The sequence below is a fragment of the Kryptolebias marmoratus genome, linkage group LG4 (assembly GCF_001649575.2).
Source record: "Kryptolebias marmoratus isolate JLee-2015 linkage group LG4, ASM164957v2, whole genome shotgun sequence".
NCBI lineage: Eukaryota > Metazoa > Chordata > Actinopteri > Cyprinodontiformes > Rivulidae > Kryptolebias > Kryptolebias marmoratus.
Window position 1 is genome coordinate 13,883,473 of NC_051433.1, and position 21,960 is coordinate 13,905,432.

The window sequence follows — 21,960 nt, forward strand, 5'->3', positions numbered from 1 at the left end:
AGATGAACATCCAGTGATTACTGTCTGAGACTTTCAACACAATCTGCCCAGTGAGTCATGAGATATTTTGCTAACAGACAAACAAAACTGACTTTAAATAGTTTACAACAACATTTCAAACAAAGGTCTCACTCGATCGATTAACCCCCAGAATATCAATGTGGGGATCAGTCTCAGCTACTACCACACTAAGTTTTAGCTCATTATCTGTAAATTTTAATGAGTTGTAGCAACTTTTGTGTCTTTAAAGGTCATTTAGCTGTGGCTGCCATCTTGAATGGGGTTGACTCCAAAGGCTAATCAGTTGTAGACGTACATCTGATGATTCATTTCTGCAAAATTCATTCAAATTCATCCAGTGGTACATGAAATATTTTGCTAACAGACACACAAACACACACGGGCAAAACATTATCGTCTGCCTTCACCTTGGGCAATAAATATAGAAATCATGTCGTTTTTCTGGAGGATTACAAGTCATTGCAGGACAATCAAGTCCCTGAAAATTAATGTGATTAGTTTTTATTAAAATTCATCCAGTGGTTGATGAGATGAGATCGACACACACAGGAGAAAACATTATCATCCAGCGGTGGGCGATAATAATCCAGTCATGAAGCAGCTCTAATAGGTGATAAAGGAAAGTGATGAGAATAAGCACCTTAAACTTTTAACAGCCCCCCTCGTCAAACATGGTCCTGCTTTTTGTTCATCTTTAATCTTCTCACATTTACGTATTTCCCTTTCATTTCCCGGACCCTGAATGCCACACGCTGCAGACATTATTTAACATCATTCATCCCTCCGGGAGGCAGGACGGGAAGTTTCCATTTGAGAGAACACAATAAGCTTCCCTGAAGTGGTATAAGAGGCGGACAATAACCGGCCACGCCCTGAAACCTCGCAGAGCCCGTCCCTCACGTCCTCGTCCTCAGGCCCCGTCTTTCCCTAGTTTGGTTTCACGTCATCAAGCGTAACGTGGTGGCTGTAGCTTGTGTGATGCTAATGGTTCGGTCCTGACATAAGGATTGGTGTTTGGATGTTTGGAGCGTGCCGGCCGTCACAGGAGTCTAATCTGTGTGGATCTGATCACAGGCACAAGCTATAGATGATCGTTTGAGTTCATTTAGGTTAAAAAGCGACCATGAAGCAGGCAGAATACTTCAGCCTAGCTGTAATCTGAATAATCTGAACAAATCAGCAGCTGGATTAACATCAATCATCCATCAATAAAGTCACACAGTGATAAATGTTTCTTTAATTTTTCTCTAATTTAACTGTTACAGTCGTTTTAAGGTGATACGGTACTGAAGAGTGAATATCTTACCTGTTGTAGATCGCTCTTTGGACGGCCTCAGTTTGGAGAAACGGCTGAATTCTGACAGGAAAGGTGAGCTAATGGCTAGTCTGAGCACCAAAGTGGACCTCCTCCGTCTTAAAACAACTTCCAGACTTCCATATTTTATGATGGTTCGTGCAAACGCTATTTTAAAAACATTTACATTACAAACAATTTCACATTAAAGGATTATTCTGGTGCCTCCGACGGCATTGAAACTGCTACAGCTAGCTGCTGCTGCTTATAGCGCTGGTAATTCTTGATAACATTCTACAAAGATAATCCCGTTTTGTTGAACCAGTGGCAATAATTAAGTTAATTAAACAGCATTTGAATGAACCAGCATGAAATAGTCAAAACATAACAAATAACTCAGCAAAACTAATTAAAAATTTTGTTATCAGACGTTTGTCACAAAGACACAGTTTGTTCACAGTTCAGCACATAAAATAATATTTTAGCTCCAACAAGGTGGGAAACAGCTGTCACCTGAAAACTTATTTCAGCATATCGTGCTGCGAGTCCCTTCATAAAAACAGGAAAGTGTTCAAGAAGAAGCATCAGGCCTGAAACACTACAGCAGATGAGCAGCGTCCGAAAGTCGTGTCTTTAAGAAACAAGACATAAATCCAGCTAAAACCTGAAACAGGACCTGAGACATGCAGCTGATGCTACTGGATGACAAGTTTTCAGCTGCAGACTCTTTGAGAGTCGCCTCGATAGCCCAGCGTCATCATTTCATGTCGTTCGAACTCGGACGTTTTTGGCGTCTTTTAGTTGCAGCTAACAAAAAACTGGAACAAAGTGAGTGTTTCTAACAGAGTGTTTGAAACAAAATACTCAAGTTAAAGTTGAGTTTAGGGTCGGGTGTAGTTTCTATGGCAAGAAAAACAAACAAACAAACAAACAAAATAAATGAAGACGGGATAATGACAGCCATAGCTGCATGTTCAAACATGGAGAGTAGAGCGAGTAAAGACAGCAGCAGAGAGAGGAGATGAGGTCAGTTTGTCCTCCAGTAGTCTGAGCTTAAAGCAGCAGAACTAAAGGAGAGCTCAGGAAACCCAAACCAACGCTAACTATAGGATTCATGTAAAAGGAAAGTCTTAAAAGTAGAAAACCGGACAGAAACTGGAAGTTGGTTCCTCAAGAGAGGAGCCTGAGAACTGAAAGCTCTTCCTCCTGTTCTAGTTTTAGGAACTCTAGGAACCACAAGTAAACCTGCAGTCTGATAGTTAAGGAAAATATGGAACAATAATATAAGATGGAGCTCATATTAAAACACGAGTTTACACGGATTTACGACTAATCTGAGCTCAGCAGAGCAGAAATATAACTTATTATTTACCGATACGCAACCAACAGTTCTATTTACTTTGTGGGTACACTGACAATGACAAAAATCTTTTTTTTAAAACCATGATTGCTTTGCTGATATGTTGTCCAGCAGTAGATGGCAGCAGCGTGTCATCCATATTAAAGGCGTAATGTACCTTTATCACAATTACCTGCAGCTGCTTCACACCAAATGACTCCATCAAATCAATCAGTTTTCCTAAAAAGACTCGAGATGAAGGAAAAAACGTCTTCAACAGAGATGGCAAACTTCCGTTAACTACTGACAAAATGAGTTTTTATTTCTGCTCGGCTTGTGTGCGGCCTGAAGAAGTTTGAAATGCGTTGATGTCTTTTAGGAATCCCCCTCGTTAGCAGAAACTGTCACCAGTTTTCATCTGAGACGAACAGAAATCCTGTGACGTCTCTGCGCTCACGCCTCACATATTCGCCCCTTTTTTTTTTAAACCTCTTGGTTCAGTAAATTCCAGCTGAAAATGACTTTTAAATTCCTTTCTACGAAAAGCAAACAGAAAACACGAAGGTTTCGTTTTCTGTTTGAGTCACATCCTCGTATTTTAATTCCATTCTGACACTCTGTAACACTCACGGCCTTCTGCTTCCTGTGTTAGCCGCTCTCTTCATATAGTTTTTAGTTCACGTCCGAACGTGCCGAATTAATTACCCGACACTGACAGGAATGTGGCTCGTGTGAAAAATGACATAAACATCAAGAGTGAAGTTGCACGTCGCATCCAGCGGTTGTTGAGCTGCGGAGAAAAGGGGAGGCGGGCGTTAACAAAAGACATGTGATCCTTTAAATGCTTAACATCTTAACTTCGGCCACATTTTCTCTCATGAGAAACAATCACCGAGTTTTCGGCTTGTATGGAAATCAATTGTGCAACGACGAAAACATTAGAAAAACAAAAACTCTTCCTCATCATTGGTGTCTTCTGCTTTCATTTGAGTCTACTGCTTCTGTTATTTGAAAGTAAAGCATTTATTAAAGGTATTTATTTAGGGGTTTAACTACCAGGAAGAAATGCACATTAGTAAACCAAAAACAAGGCACAAAAAGTTTTTTTTATTATAGCAGACTAATAATATATACATCATTGTCAGACATTTTATGACAGTTTATAAACAACAATGTTTGCACAGACATAAATCACCATAAAACAATGAATGTAAGTTTTAAAACAGCTTATGAGAAGTACTGACAAACTGAAACAGGCTCTTGTAACACAATAAGTGAAAATCCAGCCACTATTTTAACCATAAAGATGGGTCTGCACGCCTAAAACAAACTCCTGTCTTCACAGCTTCACACAAATAAATCAGGTTCGTCGTCTCTGGTTTTATCCTCCTGACTTGTTTCCCACCATAATGGACTCCAGGAGTATTCGTGGCTTCCTCATTTTGTTTCCCACTGGTGCACGTGACGACGCCGTGCACGCCGGCGTCACACTCGGAGGGTTTTGGAAGCTCTGCCGAGTCCGTCGTGTTGTCCCACGTAGGTGCTTCAGCTTCACGGGCTTCTCTAAATCCTACACAGCTAGCAACGAGTCGAAAACTCGTACAAAAATGTTCTAACGCGCTGTAAAAGGCTGTTTCTGCGTGGCAGTAAATATTAAAGTGGACCACCACCTTGCAGTCAGACTCCCGTCGGGGTGTTTGTTGGATCATTTCAGTCACTTTTAGTGTTTGCCAGTAAAACCATTCAGGACATCCAGGAACAAATGGAAGGAAAAGGAGAGGCCGCTAACCCATCGAGGCACTCCCTCGTTCGAGTAAAACCTTTATCAACTGCGTGAAAAAAACCAAAGAAATCTGTTCCCCGAAAGAGAATAATGCAATAAGTAGATAAAGAAAAGAAAAAGCATAACCATTAGCTACAACAGTACAGTATCTCATGCAGTCAAGCAGGTTGAACAATAAAGATTCTTGCTGCTGCATTCTTTGCATTTTACTCTTTCCAGCGTGATGACTTCCCACGAAAGACGGTAAGTGGACGGACTGGTGTGTTTCGTCTCCAGGACACCGGGGTTCAGGTGGAACATGACAGATGCACTGTGACTGTCGCTAAAGAGGGAAACGACTGATGGCTGACTGGTTACATGAACATGGTGGATATTTGAACAGCTGCGGCGTCACGTTTTTTTGAAGTGTTACTTGAAGCGCGGCATTTAAACCGCTCTGAAATACTTCAGATGGGTTCTTTGTCGATCATTTGTAATGAAACCAACTGTGGCTGAACAATCTCAACAGTGAAAAATGTATTTGTCAAGTGGAAACTGGGTAATATCATTAAAAATGATTAAACACTTCCTTTTTTTGTCTTTTTGCAGACAGACAATGGCCTAACTTCAGGTCGACTGCGGTGGCAGCAAACCCAGAACTTTGGTTGCATTTGATCTTATTGTACTTTATTTAAGAGGCTTCAGGAGTTAATGTCAAATTACAGGCGGGAGATAATGCGAGTGTGTTCGTTCATCTGTTGTGTTAGCAAAATATCTCACGGACCACTGAATTTGTTTTAATCAAACTTGCAGAAAACAATTATTGGATTAAATGTCTACAAAATGGCCACTACGGCTAACCCCACCTTAGCAAAGACAGAAGTCACTATAAACTTTTTCAGATATTTAGTTAACATTTAGTGTGGTAGTAGCTGAGACTCATTCATAACACATAATTCGAGCGCTAACAAAATGCACATAATCCCACAGAAGTTTATTGACAAGTTTTGACCAAAACAGCTCGAACTCCGTCAATCCTCAACATAAGATGATCCCAGTTTAAAACTCTAGCATGAAAGGAAGCAGGTGATATGCATCAAGTGTATGAATGGGTGAATGAATGGATGAATGATTGTAGTGTGAAGCGCTTTGGGGTCCTTGGACTAGATAAAGTGCTGTACAAGTGCAAGCCATTTATTATAATACAAAAACATCTCACTAAGAAGAAAAACCCATCAACTGTGTTCCAATATAAATGTAATGACTCATTTGTTTAAAATAACATGATATAATTTAGAGAAGGTGACCCTTATTCACTTCTAGACAGATAAGTAAAGTTTTATTTAATTAGTTTTTTTTATGATCAGGATGACTGTTTGACTTTTATGAAGCTAAGAACAAAAATAAGGCAGTGAAAACATGTTGACTTTGTGATGACGAGGGGAAAAAAAGGAACCCCGTGTTCTTGAAAATGTGTTCATTAAATCAGTCTGATTCCTTCTAACCACAGCCACCCCGGCCCTGTCAAACCAGCTCCGAGGTGCATATTTTAACAAACTCGTTTCAGGTTGATCAAAGCCGAGCAGTACAGTGAGAGGCTCAGGTGTAATCTGTGCAGGAATGTGGCTTCACCTGCAGGAGGGAGGAGCAGTGAAGGGACAATGGGTGGGGGTTGAGCCTTTTTTTTTTTTTTTAACTCTGTCTAGAAAGAAGTTCACACTCACTTGTTCTGTGGCGCACCTGCTGCTGGACTGCGTTTTTACCTGGGATTTACCTGCTGATCACCATGAAACAGTGAACTCCGGCTGAGTCTTCACACAGAAAGCAGAACGATGAAGAAAGGGCGGCAGCATTTCCTGGGTCGGAAGAACCACTCTCTTTTCGACACCAAAGTTAAAATCCAGGACATGGGTGAGTTGGTTACACTGTTGTCAGGGAAATACAGCTGTCTTCACTTAGATTACCTCAACCTTTGGACTTGACGTTGACGCGACCAACGCTGTCAAAGCCTGCTTCTATTCATGGAGATGTTATAATTAATCAGGAATGGATAGTTTTAAGACTTAACTTCATGATGTGTCATATCAGACAGGTTGGAGTAGGTGTCCTTGAGAGGTGTCCTTATTTATTTAATCTGTGAAAAATTAAAATATTTAAATACCTGTATGGGAAATTCAGGCTTCATGTTTTCAGCCAAATTAAATAAATGAAACACGACATCTACAAGTCAACATTTTGAATTTTAAAGTCTAAATCAGCTGTTTCTTGGGTTTGCATCACACACAAACTTTAAACTTGTTTTCATGACAGCTCAAAAGGGCATTTATGTGTGACAGCTCTGGTCAGAAAGGCAGAATTCAAACGCTTATTGTCTGAAACACTGAATGTCCGAGGTACGCAAATCAGCTTAGTTTAAAGACGAGTTGTCAGGGGGTTGAACCATTTTCTTTAAGAATTAAAGGCCCAGGATCTCATGCCAGAGTTTTTAGACTTTTTTAGTGAGAGAGGACAGAGTTGTAGCCGTATTGGTCAAACCTCAAAAATAAGATTTTGCGCAGTCTCATACAATTTTGCTCAGAGGATGTGTTGTGAATGACTGTCAGCTACTACCACACCAGAGTTTAGCTCAAGATCTGTAAAATTTACTGAGTTAGAGCTATTTTTGTGTTGGCTAATGTTGATCAGCCGTGGCGGCCATCTTGAACTGGACTGACTCCAGAAGTTAATCTTCATCCAGTGAGTTTCGTTAAAATTCGTCGAAGACAGGATTATTGGCCACCTTTGGCTTTTGTTGGCAAGCAAAGCGTTAAAGAGTCACAACGTTTGTTGCGTCCAGCAGTTAGGTAAGTAGGTTTACAGCAGGTATTTCCCCCATTTCTGTTAGGATTACATATTTTTATTGGCAACTCATGCAGTTTAAAACAAAAAAAAAGGAATGGGGTCTTAAGCAAACAGTTTCAGCACATTTTTTTTGTCAGTTTTTAGTAACACGCCTTTTGGCAAAGACACTTTTCGAGTATTATTAGCTCAGACTGTGTAGTTTTATGTCAAGTAATATTTCTATCCTCACATTTTTGATAAAGTTTCTCTCGAGGTGATCCCATTGGAGGTTTTGAGGGCTGTTTAGCCACCTTCTGCTGTTTATGGCACCTGCACCAAAGATTTGTTAGTGTTTATCTAAATTTAATACTCCCTCCACCAGGGAAATGCTGCAACACAAGCCCAAACCATGATTCATCCACTCCTGTCCTTGGAGACCTTGTTCGCCTTTTCTCTTCCAAGCATGCATGTTTCTAAAAAAAGGTTTACTGTAACTTCATCAGAGCGCTACACTGTTTTATAAAATGTGTTCAGTTTCATAGGATGGTCCGTTTTTGATCCTCATATTTGGCAGAAACCTCTGCAGAGTCTCGCCAAAGGTCTTTAGCAGTCAAGAAAGCATGCTCATTTTTCTTCCTGACCATCCTAGAAGCACTTATCTTAGAAAGTTCTGTTGACCTTTTAAAAGCTCAGTTTGACCTCCACTGTTCCAGGAAGCTGCACTTTCATTAAACTTATCCACCTGAGGAAACATCACGTCACCACCTTATGTACCCGTCTTTATGACTAACCATTATAACCTGTAGAGATGAGGACAGCTCCGAAACCTTTGATGAATCAGAATATTTAAGGTTTAGAAATCATCTGCTCTTACTGACCATTAACAAGCCTTAATCTTAAATTAAACCTTTGGGTGTAACCTCCTGTTGTAAGCCCATTCTGGTGACGAAGCAGCTGAAATGATCTTGCATCATAACTCACAGATATTCACCAGCTACATGCAAAGGAGCTTTCACAGCAACAAGACAACACACGAAAGCTCCACCAATATTAAATCCAAGACATAATTCTTGATTCTGATGTGAGTTTACCAAAAGGTTTCCCACCGCTCTGTGTCTTTGGTTTATTATGGTTAGTAAGGACAGGAAGCCAAGGCTATGCAAAGGGTGAAGCATGACAGAGAACATTTGTCTATTTAAATCAGGACGAGGCAATAAAGGGAGACTAGTCATTTGGTTAGACTGGTTTGACGCCGCCGCATTTTGATTCCAGCATCGCTCCCACATTCTTGAGTGACGTCCCCAGATCTTTAGGTTGGAAATGCGAGGATCATTAAAAAAACCTGAAGTAAAGAGAGACGTGATATCTTCAGTCAGCCTTTGTTTGCAGAAGTGTTACACCACAAAGAGCTGCAGGAACAAACAGACTAAATGCCTCTTAGTGACGCGGATCTGTCATCATGTTGGACAAACAGCCTGACAGACGAAAGTTTTCTTTTCCTCCAGCCAACTTCCATTCCCATCAGTTGTGAAAGGCAAACTGGTTTCCAGCTTTTTAGGCCTCGTTGTTTGTGCTGCGTCATCTGAAGTTGGGCAGAGATTCGTTCAGGCCTTACGTTTGTGCCTCAGTGCTCTTTAAAGCAGTCATTACTCAAAGCCTGAGCTTAGACGAAAGGGTTTCGGCTGTGCAAACAAGGGTTCTGTGAGGACATTTAAAGAGAAAACACAAGCTTACTGATCTATTTCAACAGCTTCTTTGACACCGACCTGCCGAGCCTCACCACAGATCTGAACATTGGAAAACCATTACTGTCTTGAGCTTTCCACAAGTTGTGTTTCTGTAACCCTGACTGAACTTTCACTTGAAGACAGTGGTTGAACGTAATTACGGTCACTGCTTCGGCTGTGCATTGCTATTTCGCTGTCAACAAATCCTTTCACGTCAGATAATACGGTGGATGAACAGCCTCACTTCGGTGAACATTAGGCACATTTCTCCACGTGCTAAGTTTCTTCTCTGGAGCCATATTATTTAAAGATTGAGCCTAAAATCATCTAAAATAAAACATTACTATCTTGAGATATCCCCCATTGCTTCATATTTTGCTTCCAAGCAGTCAGACCTTCTTGTGATCTTTTAAAGTCGGCTTTCTCGAACGTTCTTCAAGATTTTCGGAAGATCTTTCAAAGTTTTTCTTGGGATTTTTTTTTCACTCATTTTCAATTCAGTACGTGACCGTTTTCAGAGGAATGTTGTAATTTGTTTCTTAGGTCACTTAAGTGTTGTGTCAACCAATTGTTAAATTGGGTCTTTAGGCACTTTACCAGCAGTTTGTCACAAAGACACAATTCCATTCTTTAGTTAAATCTACAAAAAAAAAAGACAAATATGGGTCGTGTTCATCTACTATTGATTGACTTTTAGGACCTGTCACATCTGCGTTTACCTCCATATGTCCACTTTTGTCATTTTTTAAGCACAGACATCACAATATGCTGTTGTGGTCAGGTAAAATAACTGGAAATGAGTGAAAAAGTAGCCAAAAATTTATAGAAAATTACTGACCATGTTAAAAGATGACATAAAAGCCTGTTTGCTTGGAAATGAGGGGCTGGTTTAAAACTTTTGCACGGTACTTTATGTCCGTATTTTCTCTGCGAACAGAGGCGTGCTAACAAATGACAGTACTCTGCTTGTGTCCAATCAGACAAAGTGGAGCTGGTGCTGGACTCAACCAAGATCTCTGAGTCTGGGACAGCCAATGTGCGGGCCAGACCCACAGTCAAGCACCACACGGTGAGTATCTACTAAAGATTCATTGTTTACATGACTTTTCAGTTTAAAACATTAATTCATCAGTAACCAAAAGTAACAGCTTGGCTTTTGAATCTGCAATAGAAATGCTGGTTCATTTTAAGCCAATTTTCAGTGGTTTCATACCAACTTTCAATCTGCTCATCCGTTCAGTGGAAGTCTTCACGCTGAGCTGCAGACTTACTTTCTAGTTAAAAAAAATGTGGTAATGATAATGAGTAACACTTTTCTTGGAATGAAACGCAGTTTTCCAGCGATAGGCACAGTTCACGGTAAAGATAACGTTGTTTTATAAAGACTGCTCTGCAGGTCAAAACACCCTGAGGGCGAATGGAGTCAAAGCTTCAAAATAACATCCAAAACTACAGATACAGATGGTAAATTAAAAGTTACACTAACTCGATAAGACACAAAATACCCTGTAATGAATCATTTTTATCTTCTTCAGCTATAAATAACATGTCAGAATTTATATAAACATGTTTATCAGTTCAACACATTGTTAATAATTAAACCAGGCCTCTAGTTAGAAATCCTTAAGGCACAACTGCTAATATTAGAATTGCAAGGTGCAATTTTGTGCTTTTAAAATATTTTTTTTATTGCTTTGCACAACATATCAAAATCTATCACTGCAATATCAATACAGCAAGGAGTTGCAATAAATCAGAGACATAAACTGCATGCCAGTAAAGGATTTGGCCAATCAGATGGTCCCTACATACCCACAAATACCCAATATTCAATTATAACATAGCAACAATATCCTAATATTATGCATTCATAATGATTTTACTTGCGTTTGGCAACTCTAGATATGTCCAATATGTTGTGTTGCTACGTGTGTTTTGTAGTTTGGAAAAGATTCATCTTAATTTATGTCCGCTTCAGCAGCCTGTGTGACTGACAGGCCGCCTATTATCTCGTCATGGAGCGAATGAACAGCTCATCTGCGCTCTGGTTCACACACCTCGCCTCACTGTCAGGGAGTGTTTTACGGCACACCCAGCAGCACATGGGCAGGACGCCTCGCGGTGCTGCGACAGCTGAACGTGAGTCATAGCGCTGAGAACGAGCAGGCAGAAACAAACTGGATCCTACGCCATCTCTGGCGCCACACCCTCAGACCGCCGCGCAGCGACGTAACCGAGAGTATTAGCAAACAAGGTGTCATTCAGGGTGTGATATCCCGCAGGTGGTCAACTTTTGTTTTCTTAATGAGGACCTCGATTGTTGGTTGGATTTGCATAAATGGTGGAATAAACAAATTATGTTTAATGTGTTGGAATCTTCTCTGTAAAGCAGGTGGATCTTCCAAATGCATATAAACAATGGTTAATTCCAGTAAACCCAAAGTTTAACGATTCATATATTAGGATAAAAGTCCAATTAAATAAAAAAGACTAATTCACAAAATTGATGAGTTTGACTTTGCTGTATGAGAGGATTGCACCAAGAGTCACAGATATGAAAACACGTCGAACAAGGCTGGAATGATTTACACTCTTAAATCTTGAGAATCTCTGTTGTGTCAACAGAGTCTGTGTTTGTTTTCGGTGGCGTTGGTTCCGCGAAGCGAACGGCGCTCTCTCTCTCTCTGCTCGTTTCTTTTCCACACCTCCCTCGCATTCACCCACAGACACAAACACACAGGTATCTGACAGCCAGGCCCATTTTAACAACAACAGTGCGATGAATAAAAGGTGTATCCTCTGATTCATCGAACCTTCCTCATAACTAAAGAACCATCCAACGATTACTTTCTGAGCGTTTCAATAAAATCTGTTCAGACACACAAACAAACACCCAGACACAGGCAATTAAATTAGAATTAACCTCCCTCAGGGATAAATAAAGTAATAAAGTTTATTCACAATCACCATTTGTGTAAATAGTGTGCAAATAAGGCACTTATGAACTGCCATACTAGATGTTTACCATAATGCTAAAACCACATAAGATCGCTTGCCAGAAACTTTTATCCTGCTGACATCGATAATGCATCCCCCGTTCAAGGAACACCGGGTCATGCAATAACTAAGAACTGGTTTGTTCACCTCAAGAGTTACGACTTGCCAAAAAAGCTCTACAGAACAGAGCGTACAGTTTCTAATCTCATCCCTGCTGTTTCCTGTGCCATGTCTGCTCCTTAATGTGGCAGCGAGTTCTGATACCGATGGTTTCTTCTTCACAGTCCATTGCTGAAAGTTTCCAAGGGTTCGCTGTCCCAACTCCTAAAGTCCCTCTCCTCCCCCAGACCAATGGTCCGCAAATCAATGGCACAGGTACGTATCTGACTAACCTCTACTGTGTACTTAAGATTAAAGTACAAAGAGAATAAATGGATTATTTAGGCTCTGTTGGATCAAGGTAGGTTCTGGTGCCTTTACTCAGACTCAGGTGATGGATCACAGGAATAAGAATAAAAGGAAAAAGCAGGGCAGGTAAATGTTTATCCAGGCAGTTGCACAATAACCCTCCAGAAAAAGTCCAAACTACCATATCAGATTTAGTGCATATTTACACAATGGGAGTGTTTTTTGTTTACTTTAGCTGAACATTTTAGGTTTAGTGATAATGAATAAGATTAGCATTCTCAAATAGCTTGATTTTCAGGCCTTTTATAGAAAAGAATTTATGTCAGAGTTTTCTCAAATATTTGCAATCGTTTACTTTTTTTTCCCTTGCCTTCCACAGATACTGGAAATAAATTAACCAATGGATCCATTATATCTGGTCATTTGGAAGATGAAATCATTTTTCCTCCTCCTCCTCCTTCAATGGCACCTCCACCCCCTCCGGTGGATTTTATCCCCCCTCCGCCAGACTTCCTGGGTGACCTGAACAGCCTCGCGGCCCTTCAGCCTCCATCTATGCCAGCACCAAAACTGCCACCGTCCATGGAGCGCGACGGTTTAGCCACCTTAAAAGCTCCGCCAGTAGCACCCCCAAAGCCCCTGTCGACCTGCTCCACTGGCTCTGCATCCTCCATTCCCATTTCCAGTCCGCCACCATCCATCATTCCGGAGCACCCAAAATTTGCCCCACCCCAGCCTCCTCACGAAAAACAACTCAAGACTCCTAAAGTACCACCCCCAAAGCCCGCTAGGTTCTCTTCCATGTTCAACATTGACTCCCCGCCACATAGCCCAGCACCACCTCCCGCTGTGGACTCATCCACGTTCTCCACCTTCAATCCCCAACACAAAGCAAAGATTTTAGATACTCCAAAGGCCACATTCCTGAGCACACATGAGACTCAAGATGCAAGGCCAAAGCAGATGTTGCTCCTGGAGGACTCAGGGTCAGGTAAATCTGTCCCTGTGCTTGTCAATGTAGACGGAAAACCCATGCAAGTGCCTAAACCAGATCCCAAAGATGTACAAGAACCAAAGAAGGACTTAGAAATCCCCCAACCATCTCAATTAGAAATCCCCCAGTCAACTCAATTAAAAATCCCCCAACCGTCTCAATTACCCCAACCTGATTTTCAGAGAGAGGCTAAAACACTTCCGGCACAGTCAGAAATATCCAGAATAACCAAACCGTATCGTTCTCCAAAGCTACAGAGAATGAATAATGTTCAGGTTTATTCAGAACCCAGCAAATTCAATGGCTCTCCGAGTCAAAGCCGCAGTTACAGTCCAATGTTGGATCGTAAGCTACGCAGCCTGAAGGCTAATGAGATCAGCGGGACCCGAGAGACCCATGCAGCGTCGCCGCTGGCCCTCCTCCAAGCAGCCAAACAAAGAGACAAACACAAGACGACTGCCTCTGTGTCACGAGAAAGCAGCACCGTGAAGAGTGAACATTCTAGTGCAAGCATTTACTCGAGTGACTCGAGTCCAAATTCCTTCATCGTTGTCCCGAAGCCTCCCTCGCCATCTGCTTTAACTCCGTCGCAAGAAAGATCGCAAGAGACCCCGCAGTCTGTTTGGCCCGCGGATCATGAAAGAATAGTTCAAGCTCCAGAGAAATCCATCAGTCCTGCTCAGGCCATGCTTCAGAAACCATCAAATAGTCCAGCATTTTCATTCCCGACTGCAAACAACCTGGCTGAGCAGAAACCAAGTGCCGAAGAAACCCCCGCAAAGCCCCAAGCCGTGCAGCAGAACGAGGAGCTGAATGTGCCGCTGCTTCCTCCGCCTCCAGGGTTTGATGACTTTTTCGAGATGAATGAGCCACCCCCATCCATCTGTCCGCCTGATCCCCCTGCGAATAAGGCCCCAAAACCAGCTCTGGCCCCGCCAGCTCCAGCTCCAGCTCTGGCTCCAGCTCCTCCGAACCATATACCGCCACCACCTCCAAAATGTCCGCCCCCCGACCTAGACGTCAAACCAAAAGCACAAGTCCAGACCAAACCCAAGCCGGCCTCCAGTCAACTCCCCGCTACCCTTTCCCCCAATCAGGCCACTCTCCTTAGCATCTTGCAAAAGAAGATGATAGAAATGGACCGCAAAATGGCCCCAGAGAATAACGCCGACTCCAGTAATGACGACTGGGTCACCTCGCCAACTGAAGAGTACAGTAAGGTCGCCGTGGTGCCGAAGGCCACATCACAGTTCAAAAGCCCGCCCCCAACAAAAACCAAACCAGCAGCGATGAACATGAAGGAGCTGGAGGGCAAGCTGATCAAGAAGAACCAGGAGACCTCGCATGTGACCCCTCTCAGCAGGTGAGACAGCCGGCGCTCGGATGTCCTCCGGGTAAATATCCGCCGGGTGTTTCGTCAGCGTGTTCACTCCTGATGTCTTCTTCTTCACAGCGGCGGAGCGCACTCCAGACACCAGTATGGGATGACGTTCACCATCCGGCCTGGATCCGAACAGCCCATTACTCTTGTCAGTAAAGGGGAATCCTAAAGGTTTACTGCTTTTAAATCTACAACACATTTGTATTATTTTAAAACCAGCAGAAATTTGAATTTATGTAAAATAGTGAAGTTATGGAAATCACGCGGTCATTGTCAGACATTGCTTTCCTGTCTTTTTTTTATTTGCCTACATAGTTTTTTAAAGTCTTCCTAATGTAAGAATGTTGTCGTTTTTAGGACTTTTATGTGTAAATCTGTACATATGTTACCTTTTAACCACAGCTCTTAATCAGTTTGTTCAACATGGGTTCTTCTTGCAAGTAAATCCTACGAAGGAGACAACGTTTAGCTTTGCAGGGTTCTCTCTAAATGATTGTAAACTACTTATGTACTATTTAACTGCTTATGTTGCATTTGCACACCTAACTAAAATGCTCTTTTACTGTTACATGTACATTATATAAGCCAGCTGAAGCAAAGCCAACACTTAGTTTAGGTAAATTTCGGTGAGTGCAAGTCTTTCTCTTATTTATTAATCTAAGAAATGTTTTACCTTCTACATATTTTACAAAAGGATTTTTATCAGTGTAGTTACTTATCGTATCAATGACAATGTTTATATAAAATATGGATGCAGATTTATGCACAAGTTTAAAAAAAAGGACCATACTGACTTGTTCATTTACAACATATGTGCTGAAATAATTCCAGTAATTGTATTTGTGTAAAATATAAAGCTTTTGTGGACAACTTTGTCTTTCCTATTGAGTTTTTATTCATTTTTGTAACAATTTTTACATTCCTGCCACTCTCTTGACACTAAAAACTTGACGTTACCCTCATTTTTGGAGGCGTTATCCCATAATGCACCAGAATATTAAGTGTCAAAGGATGAGTTTTACATCAGAATCAAGTTAAATCATGAGATCAAAATGCAGCAAAGACAAACTATTCTCAAAGATAAACTTATTAACTGAAAGAGATACATTTATTAAAAAACAAGTTAACAGTTTTAGCAAACACTACATTGTTTAATAGCGCTAGTGCCGTCTCATGACGAGAGGTCCGCTCCTTTTCAGTTTGGCGGCGCAGGACTCAGCTCGAAGTGATGACGAGCGGCGAAGGAGGAGCTTCTCTTTAAATGAAGGGACGTGTCCGCCAACTTTACATCAGGGATGACCTGTCAGAGCGATCAAAGTCTACCATCCTGTTAACAGCCAACATAAATATGCTACAGAAGAATAAACGTAGGCAGTAATTAGTCGTTAACGAACAGCAGGTTCACCACTGAGGGCCTCTTTTATTGCTGAATGTGTTTGGGGACTTTGTCCCGACTGGGAGGCTGTTTTTAAACGGTGCAGAGTCTGACCTTACACGTCCCGGCATGTAAATCGTTATTAAAGGTATAGCTTGGATGATTGGAAGTGTAGTTCTGCGGAAAAGTTATAAACAATATCTTACCTGTTGTAGATATTTCATCATGTGAACTCAGTTTGGAGAAACAGAGTTTAATTCTGACCTTATTGACGAGCTAACAGCTAGTCCAAGTGGAACCAAGACTGAAATGGATTGCTGTCGTCTTAAAACTTAAAAAAAAAATAAAAAATAAAAAAAAATTCACAATTCCAAGTGAACACTGATTTACAAACCTTCATCGTCAGTTTGGCATTACACTTTTATTCCAGCAGTAATATTATGGTTTTCCTGCTGAAATGCCTCAGGTTGTACAGGAAATGTTACAGCCATACAATTCTATGTAAATAACTGTGTAATGTGCAACTAACAGAGATGCAAAGGTTTAGAAAAAGTGAAAAGCTGTAACATTTTGGGAGATTTAAGCTGTTTTAAGACGGCAGCAGTCCCCTTTGGTCCTGGCCCAGCTTGAACGACCTGTTAGCTCATCAATCAGGTCAGAATTAAACTCATTCTCCGAACTGAGGTGGTACAGAAAGTAAGAAATGAATATTCGTAACTGTTCCACAGAACTACATTTGAAAAGATCTGAACTAAGAACTTTATCTTGTGCTGGTGTAGAGTCTCAGTCATCCAAGACGTGGTAAATCCAAAAAAAGTTTAAAAAACAAACGAAACAGCTGGACCTTTATTCTGTAGATGATTTGCTTCCCATCCTTTCTCTATTAAAAAAAAAACAAAACAGGAGAGTGTGGAGTTCCAGGCTTTTAAACTGTGTGAGATGCTCCGTTATGTAAACCATTTTTAACTCAGGGGACAAACTTATCATCTTATAGTTGTTCAGATATCTGAGTCCACAGACCAGAAAGGAGCGCCAGATTTCCCCGACAACATTAAAGTTATGTTTAATGTAAAACGATGTAATACAAATAGGTTTCCTTCTATGTAATCACACGTGGAAACGTTGTACAGCATGGCAGAGACAGATTGAGTTTGAAAGGCCTAAATCTGAAGAGCAGGGTGAGTCAGACGCCTCAGTCCTTTTCTCCGGTTGAATTTAATCTAGAAACACGCGAACGCCCCGCCCCCCACATAAATACGAGGCAAAGAAGTTGTTTTACTTTTCAGAGGCGATCGTGTAAAGTCTAAGACCCAGAAGCAGAGGATTCAGCAGCCGGAGTCACTATGTGATGAAGCACAAGGTGATCCCAGCCGACGGTTGTGAGAGCCGTGGAGCTCCCGGGAACCCAGCAGACACCTCTGACAAAGTCCTGGTGGCGCCGATCCCTGAGCCTACAGGAAAACATGGAGTTTGTATATGTTGTGGTGCAAAACGCCGAGTTATGAGTTTCTGAATCCGGTGTAAAGACTCACACGTCTTCCAGCTCAGAGTTCAGAACAGCGAGCGAGCAGTCATCACTAGTGGAGGCCAGCAAAGCAGCACTGGGAACGGACAAAGAGTTCAAAAGGTTGCTTTTACAGACAAACGGTCAAAAGACTTTGACGTGGGCAGCAACTTACCCGTTTGTGGAGAAGGCGAGGTTGTTAACTCTGCGGCTGTGGACCGTCCTCACCCGGGCCTGTTCAGTTCCCAGGAAATCTTTCACGGTCACTCTGCCCAAGTCGTCGCCTGAAACAGAAGGAGCGTGTTCAGATGTGGAAGTACGAGTCTGTCGGTCGCCAGTCGGCTGCTGGGCCTTACCGAAAGCAACGGTGCTTCTGTGGTGGGGGTGCCAAGCAACAGTGGTGGCAGAGCAACTCGGGGACTCAACATCTGCATAAAAAAACTGATATTAGAACAAGACAGCCAACAGAATCTGTGATCATCAGGACAGAAAAAAAAACAAGCATCTGCTTAGATAATAAACTTTTAATTCCCATTTTATGCAACATTAGCAGATATCTGTGCTGACGCTTCGGGGGTTCCTCGTACGATAACATCTTCACTCAGATGTTCAAACTGGAACCATAGACCACAGACGGCTGCTCACCGATTTTTGAGGCTGGTTTGTTCGGCTTCCTCCTGTCCCACAGCAACACCCGGCCGTCCTGAGGGATCAGAGACAACGTGGGAAACATTTAAACCGGTCTCTTTTCTTTACTATATTAAACCCAGGAGGATGAGCTCGGTTATATTTGTTCTGAAGCAAAGGCACACTTGAATTTTTAATATTTCTTTAATTTTATTAAAAATTGTTCTCTCTCCAGTATTTAAACAGCAATTCCCAACACTCTTAACTTGCTTTTTATCTGATAGAACAAACCAAATTACACTTAAGGAAACACTGAAATAATCACAGCACAGTTTGTCTGCAGGCAGGAAATTATAACAGAAATGAGCCACAAACAAAAGTCGTGGGAACCAAAAACTAAAACCTTTTTTTTAAAAAAAGACATCTTATAGTAAAATAAATAAATAGGAACTCCAGTTATTTTAATCCACAAAGACAAAAAGTCTTATTTTCTGACTGAAGGCGACTTACTTGGCCACAGGAGATGAAGAGCGACTCGTCTGTAGGGCTGCAGGCAACACTGTTAACAGGCTGGGTGTGAACTGGGGACACAACATGGAAAAGACAGATTTGTTTGTGGGTTGCTGGGTTTAATCTCACTGGTGTGAAACGTTTACAGGTAAGGTACACGGTCGCAGTTTCTATAAGTTACTCATAGCAGCTCAAGAGGTTATAGAAATACGGATAAAAATAAGTCAAACCTCAGAATACAATCAATTAAAAACTTGACAATTGTTGCATTAAATTTGAGAAGCATGTTGGAATGATTTTGTGATGCTCTTGTAACAGCGAGGACAGGAAACACACGTTTTGATAAATTAATTAAAAAAATTATACCTCTATAATTACTAACAGGGAGAGGACTGTTATATTAGTGCCATTCAAAGGTTGCTTTGATTTACAAGTAAGCATTATCTCCCCACCCGTGATAAGTAAAGAAGAAAAAAATAAATAAATCAGCTTAACAGAATTTAAATAAAACTAAAGCACGGCCTAATTATTTATTGTTTTTATATTTCTTGAACCGTCTGTAGACGTTCTCTTACCGTTGTAGGTGGTGACAGCAGTTTCCTGACTGAGATCCCAGACTTTAATTCTGCATCGAAGAAAAGATGTGAAGGCATTAAAACGGTCCTCTCACAAAATTATAGTTTAAAATAGAAACAATAAACGCAGATTCTCTTCAAGGATAACTGCGCATCTTTATGCAGAAATATTAAAACCTCTGACCCCCATCTTCAAGGATAACTGCGCATCTTTATGCAGAAATATTAAAACCTCTGACCCCCATCAGCGAGGGGTTTCAGTGGCTCCAGGGTCTGTGCAAAGTTGCTGTTGTTGTTAAACGAGCATAAATGTGTTTTTCACTTGTTTTAGTTTTACCAGATACTGTCCTAGCTGATTTCCTATAATGGATTTTGTCTGCAGAGGGTAGGCATGATGTGGAGACTGTTTGTCACCCGTTTGTAAGTGTGTGAGAGTCTAACCGGCAGTCCATGCTGCCGGTCACAGCGCTGTTCACTCCAACAACTGGGCTCACTGTGGTGACCACATGGTCGTGTTCGTATCTGGTAAAACGATTCACCAACAGGCGCTCGTCCTCTGCCAGCTCCCAGAGCTCCAAGGCACCTGCACCAGCAAAACCAAACCAAGATCTAGTTAATATTCTGTCTCTGTGCTTTGTTCAGACTCCGTCGATCTGTACCTCACCTGAATCGGATGCGACTACAATCCCCCTTTCAGCCACCCATTTAACGTCCGTGACCCCGGCCTCAGTCTGCACACCGGCTTTGCAGAATCCCTCGTTGGGGGCCTGCTCAGGTTCGCTGTAGATCCATACGGATCCTTGCCAGTTCCGGCCAGAGAGGCTCGAGGCGCCGATCAGCAGGGTGCCATCTGGGAAGAGCAGGACAGCGATAAGAGCCCGTCAGACGGATCCACATTTTCACCCAGGGTTCACCGACCAAGCGGGGTTCCAACACATGTTCTAGTTTGAAATTCCAAACACAAAATTCATGGATTCCCCCAAACTCCAGCCATTTTAAAAAGGCACTGCGAATATTTGTGCAGTGGTGGAATTTTATTATCTGTAAGCTTCCGTCAAGATGGTCCTGTTCTGCAGAGCAGCCCAAGTTGTTGCTCACATTTGCGCTTATAAAACCACAAATTATTGCTGGAAATCAGGAGACAACTTGCACTGCCTCCTGTTACATTTTGATTATTTTTGTTGTGATTTCTTGTAATATTTGCTTATAAGTGACCTGTTCTTTGTGTATGGCCTTTTCACTCTTGATTGGGACAAGAGACACACACATATTCATCCAGCTATGTTTTAGTTAGAACTGGAATAGGCTGAACTTTAGAGACTACAAACAAAGGTTTTCATTTTTCCTAATCAGTTTGTAGGTCTAATGTCAGTTTTAAAGTTGCCTTCAATAGAAAATGATGTCCTTTTGAGAAACTATGCTCCCATTTAAAAAATTAAAGAGCTTTGTATGTTTTAGGGCTCAGCTGCTATCGTGTAACTGAAAAGTTGCATTCTGTATAAACATGTGGTTTAAGATCTGCAGAGTCATTATGAAAGCATTAAATGAGCCTGAGTGCACACGGGTGGCTAATGAGGCAAACTGCATGTCCACTTTACAAGAGATGTAAACAGACTCATGGTGATCCCAACAAACCACGTGTTTCTCCTGCAGCTCCCTTACCTGCTCGGTACTGAGCCGCGCACAGGTGCTTCTCCATGCACGCAGGAGCATTGGGGGGGATGTTCCACCGGTTTTCCTTAATCATGCTGGTGTCCAGCGCGCTTTTCATCCAAAAACAGCAGCCCTGAAATCCTCACTCGCAGCGAGAGTTGTTCTTTTTTCTTTAACACTTGAGAGCAACTTTTACGTCAGCTAGCTTAGCAGCACCCGTGCACTGACACGCGCGGTTCTGGTCTTCGGTCTTTAAGAGGGAGATACTATAAATTACCGTGTTCTAAAATCGCAACAATGTCGGCTTTCCGTCTAAAATGATGCTACTTGGCAGCTTTGCCAGTAAAATGAATGAAAAAGCAAAACACATGGAAGCGGTGGACACAAACTTCCTGCTCCGGGTCGCTTCCCGTGTTTTTAATGGCGGATTTCAGGCGCAACACCGCCACCTACTGGACTGGAGGGAGGGACGGTGGCCGGGCAGGAAACTGACAAACAAACAAGTATTGTATCATGTTCCGAGCTAAAATAATTACTTAAGTTGTAAACAACACATTGGCTGATAAGCCTTTTCTAGGAAATCATTAATTTGCATTTATAAGTCCTGTAATTCTGTATTTTATCTGCTACAGTTTATCGATACATGTTTTATTGTTTTTTGTTAACCTGGTACAGGACATGTATGAGGACAGCAGGATCGGTCTTGTGCGAAATTCTGTCCTCCTGTGTCGGGAGCGCGCATTGCAGCCAGAGAGGTGGATCCGGCGGATCTGACCATTTTCACTGCGCTTCTGATCGATTTCTCGGTTAAAAAAAAAAAAACAACTCTTATAATCATCTCAATGTTGTAACTTTTAGTTTAATCGGCAGCTATCAAAATAAAATAAATAATTAAATAAACGAGGTCTTGTGTGGAGGTCTTTTTACGCTGTTTTGTGTTATTTTAAGATAATCGATCTTTTTTCAACTTTTG

The 21,960-nt window shown here is 41.7% G+C and overlaps 2 protein-coding genes across 3 annotated transcripts; one reads left to right on the forward strand and one right to left on the reverse strand.

Moving 5' to 3' along the window:
* Positions 1–6,122: 6,122 nt before the first annotated feature.
* LOC108235752 (uncharacterized protein C6orf132 homolog) lies at positions 6,123–15,613 on the forward strand. Its single transcript, XM_017415964.3, has 5 exons — positions 6,123–6,327; positions 9,944–10,032; positions 12,245–12,335; positions 12,748–14,725; positions 14,816–15,613. Exons 1-5 carry the CDS (start codon positions 6,249–6,251, stop codon positions 14,910–14,912), a joined length of 2,334 nt encoding a protein of 777 aa, XP_017271453.1. The 5' UTR covers positions 6,123–6,248; the 3' UTR covers positions 14,913–15,613.
* wdr77 (WD repeat domain 77) lies at positions 15,146–21,412 on the reverse strand. Of its 2 annotated transcripts, XM_017415963.3 has the most exons (11): positions 20,997–21,412; positions 19,999–20,184; positions 19,776–19,917; positions 19,335–19,384; positions 18,760–18,830; positions 18,268–18,325; positions 17,979–18,050; positions 17,798–17,906; positions 17,651–17,719; positions 17,398–17,569; positions 15,146–16,043 (listed from the first exon to the last, which is right to left on the reverse strand). In XM_017415963.3, the coding sequence occupies exons 1-10, from the start codon at positions 21,103–21,105 to the stop codon at positions 17,422–17,424; spliced, it is 1,014 nt and encodes a 337-aa protein (XP_017271452.1). In that variant the 5' UTR covers positions 21,106–21,412; the 3' UTR covers positions 15,146–16,043; positions 17,398–17,421. The 2 variants fall into 2 exon arrangements, with proteins under 2 accessions (XP_017271452.1, XP_037830998.1); XM_037975070.1 differs by having other exon boundaries at positions 15,146–17,569; positions 20,997–21,411.
* Positions 21,413–21,960: the final 548 nt, after the last annotated feature.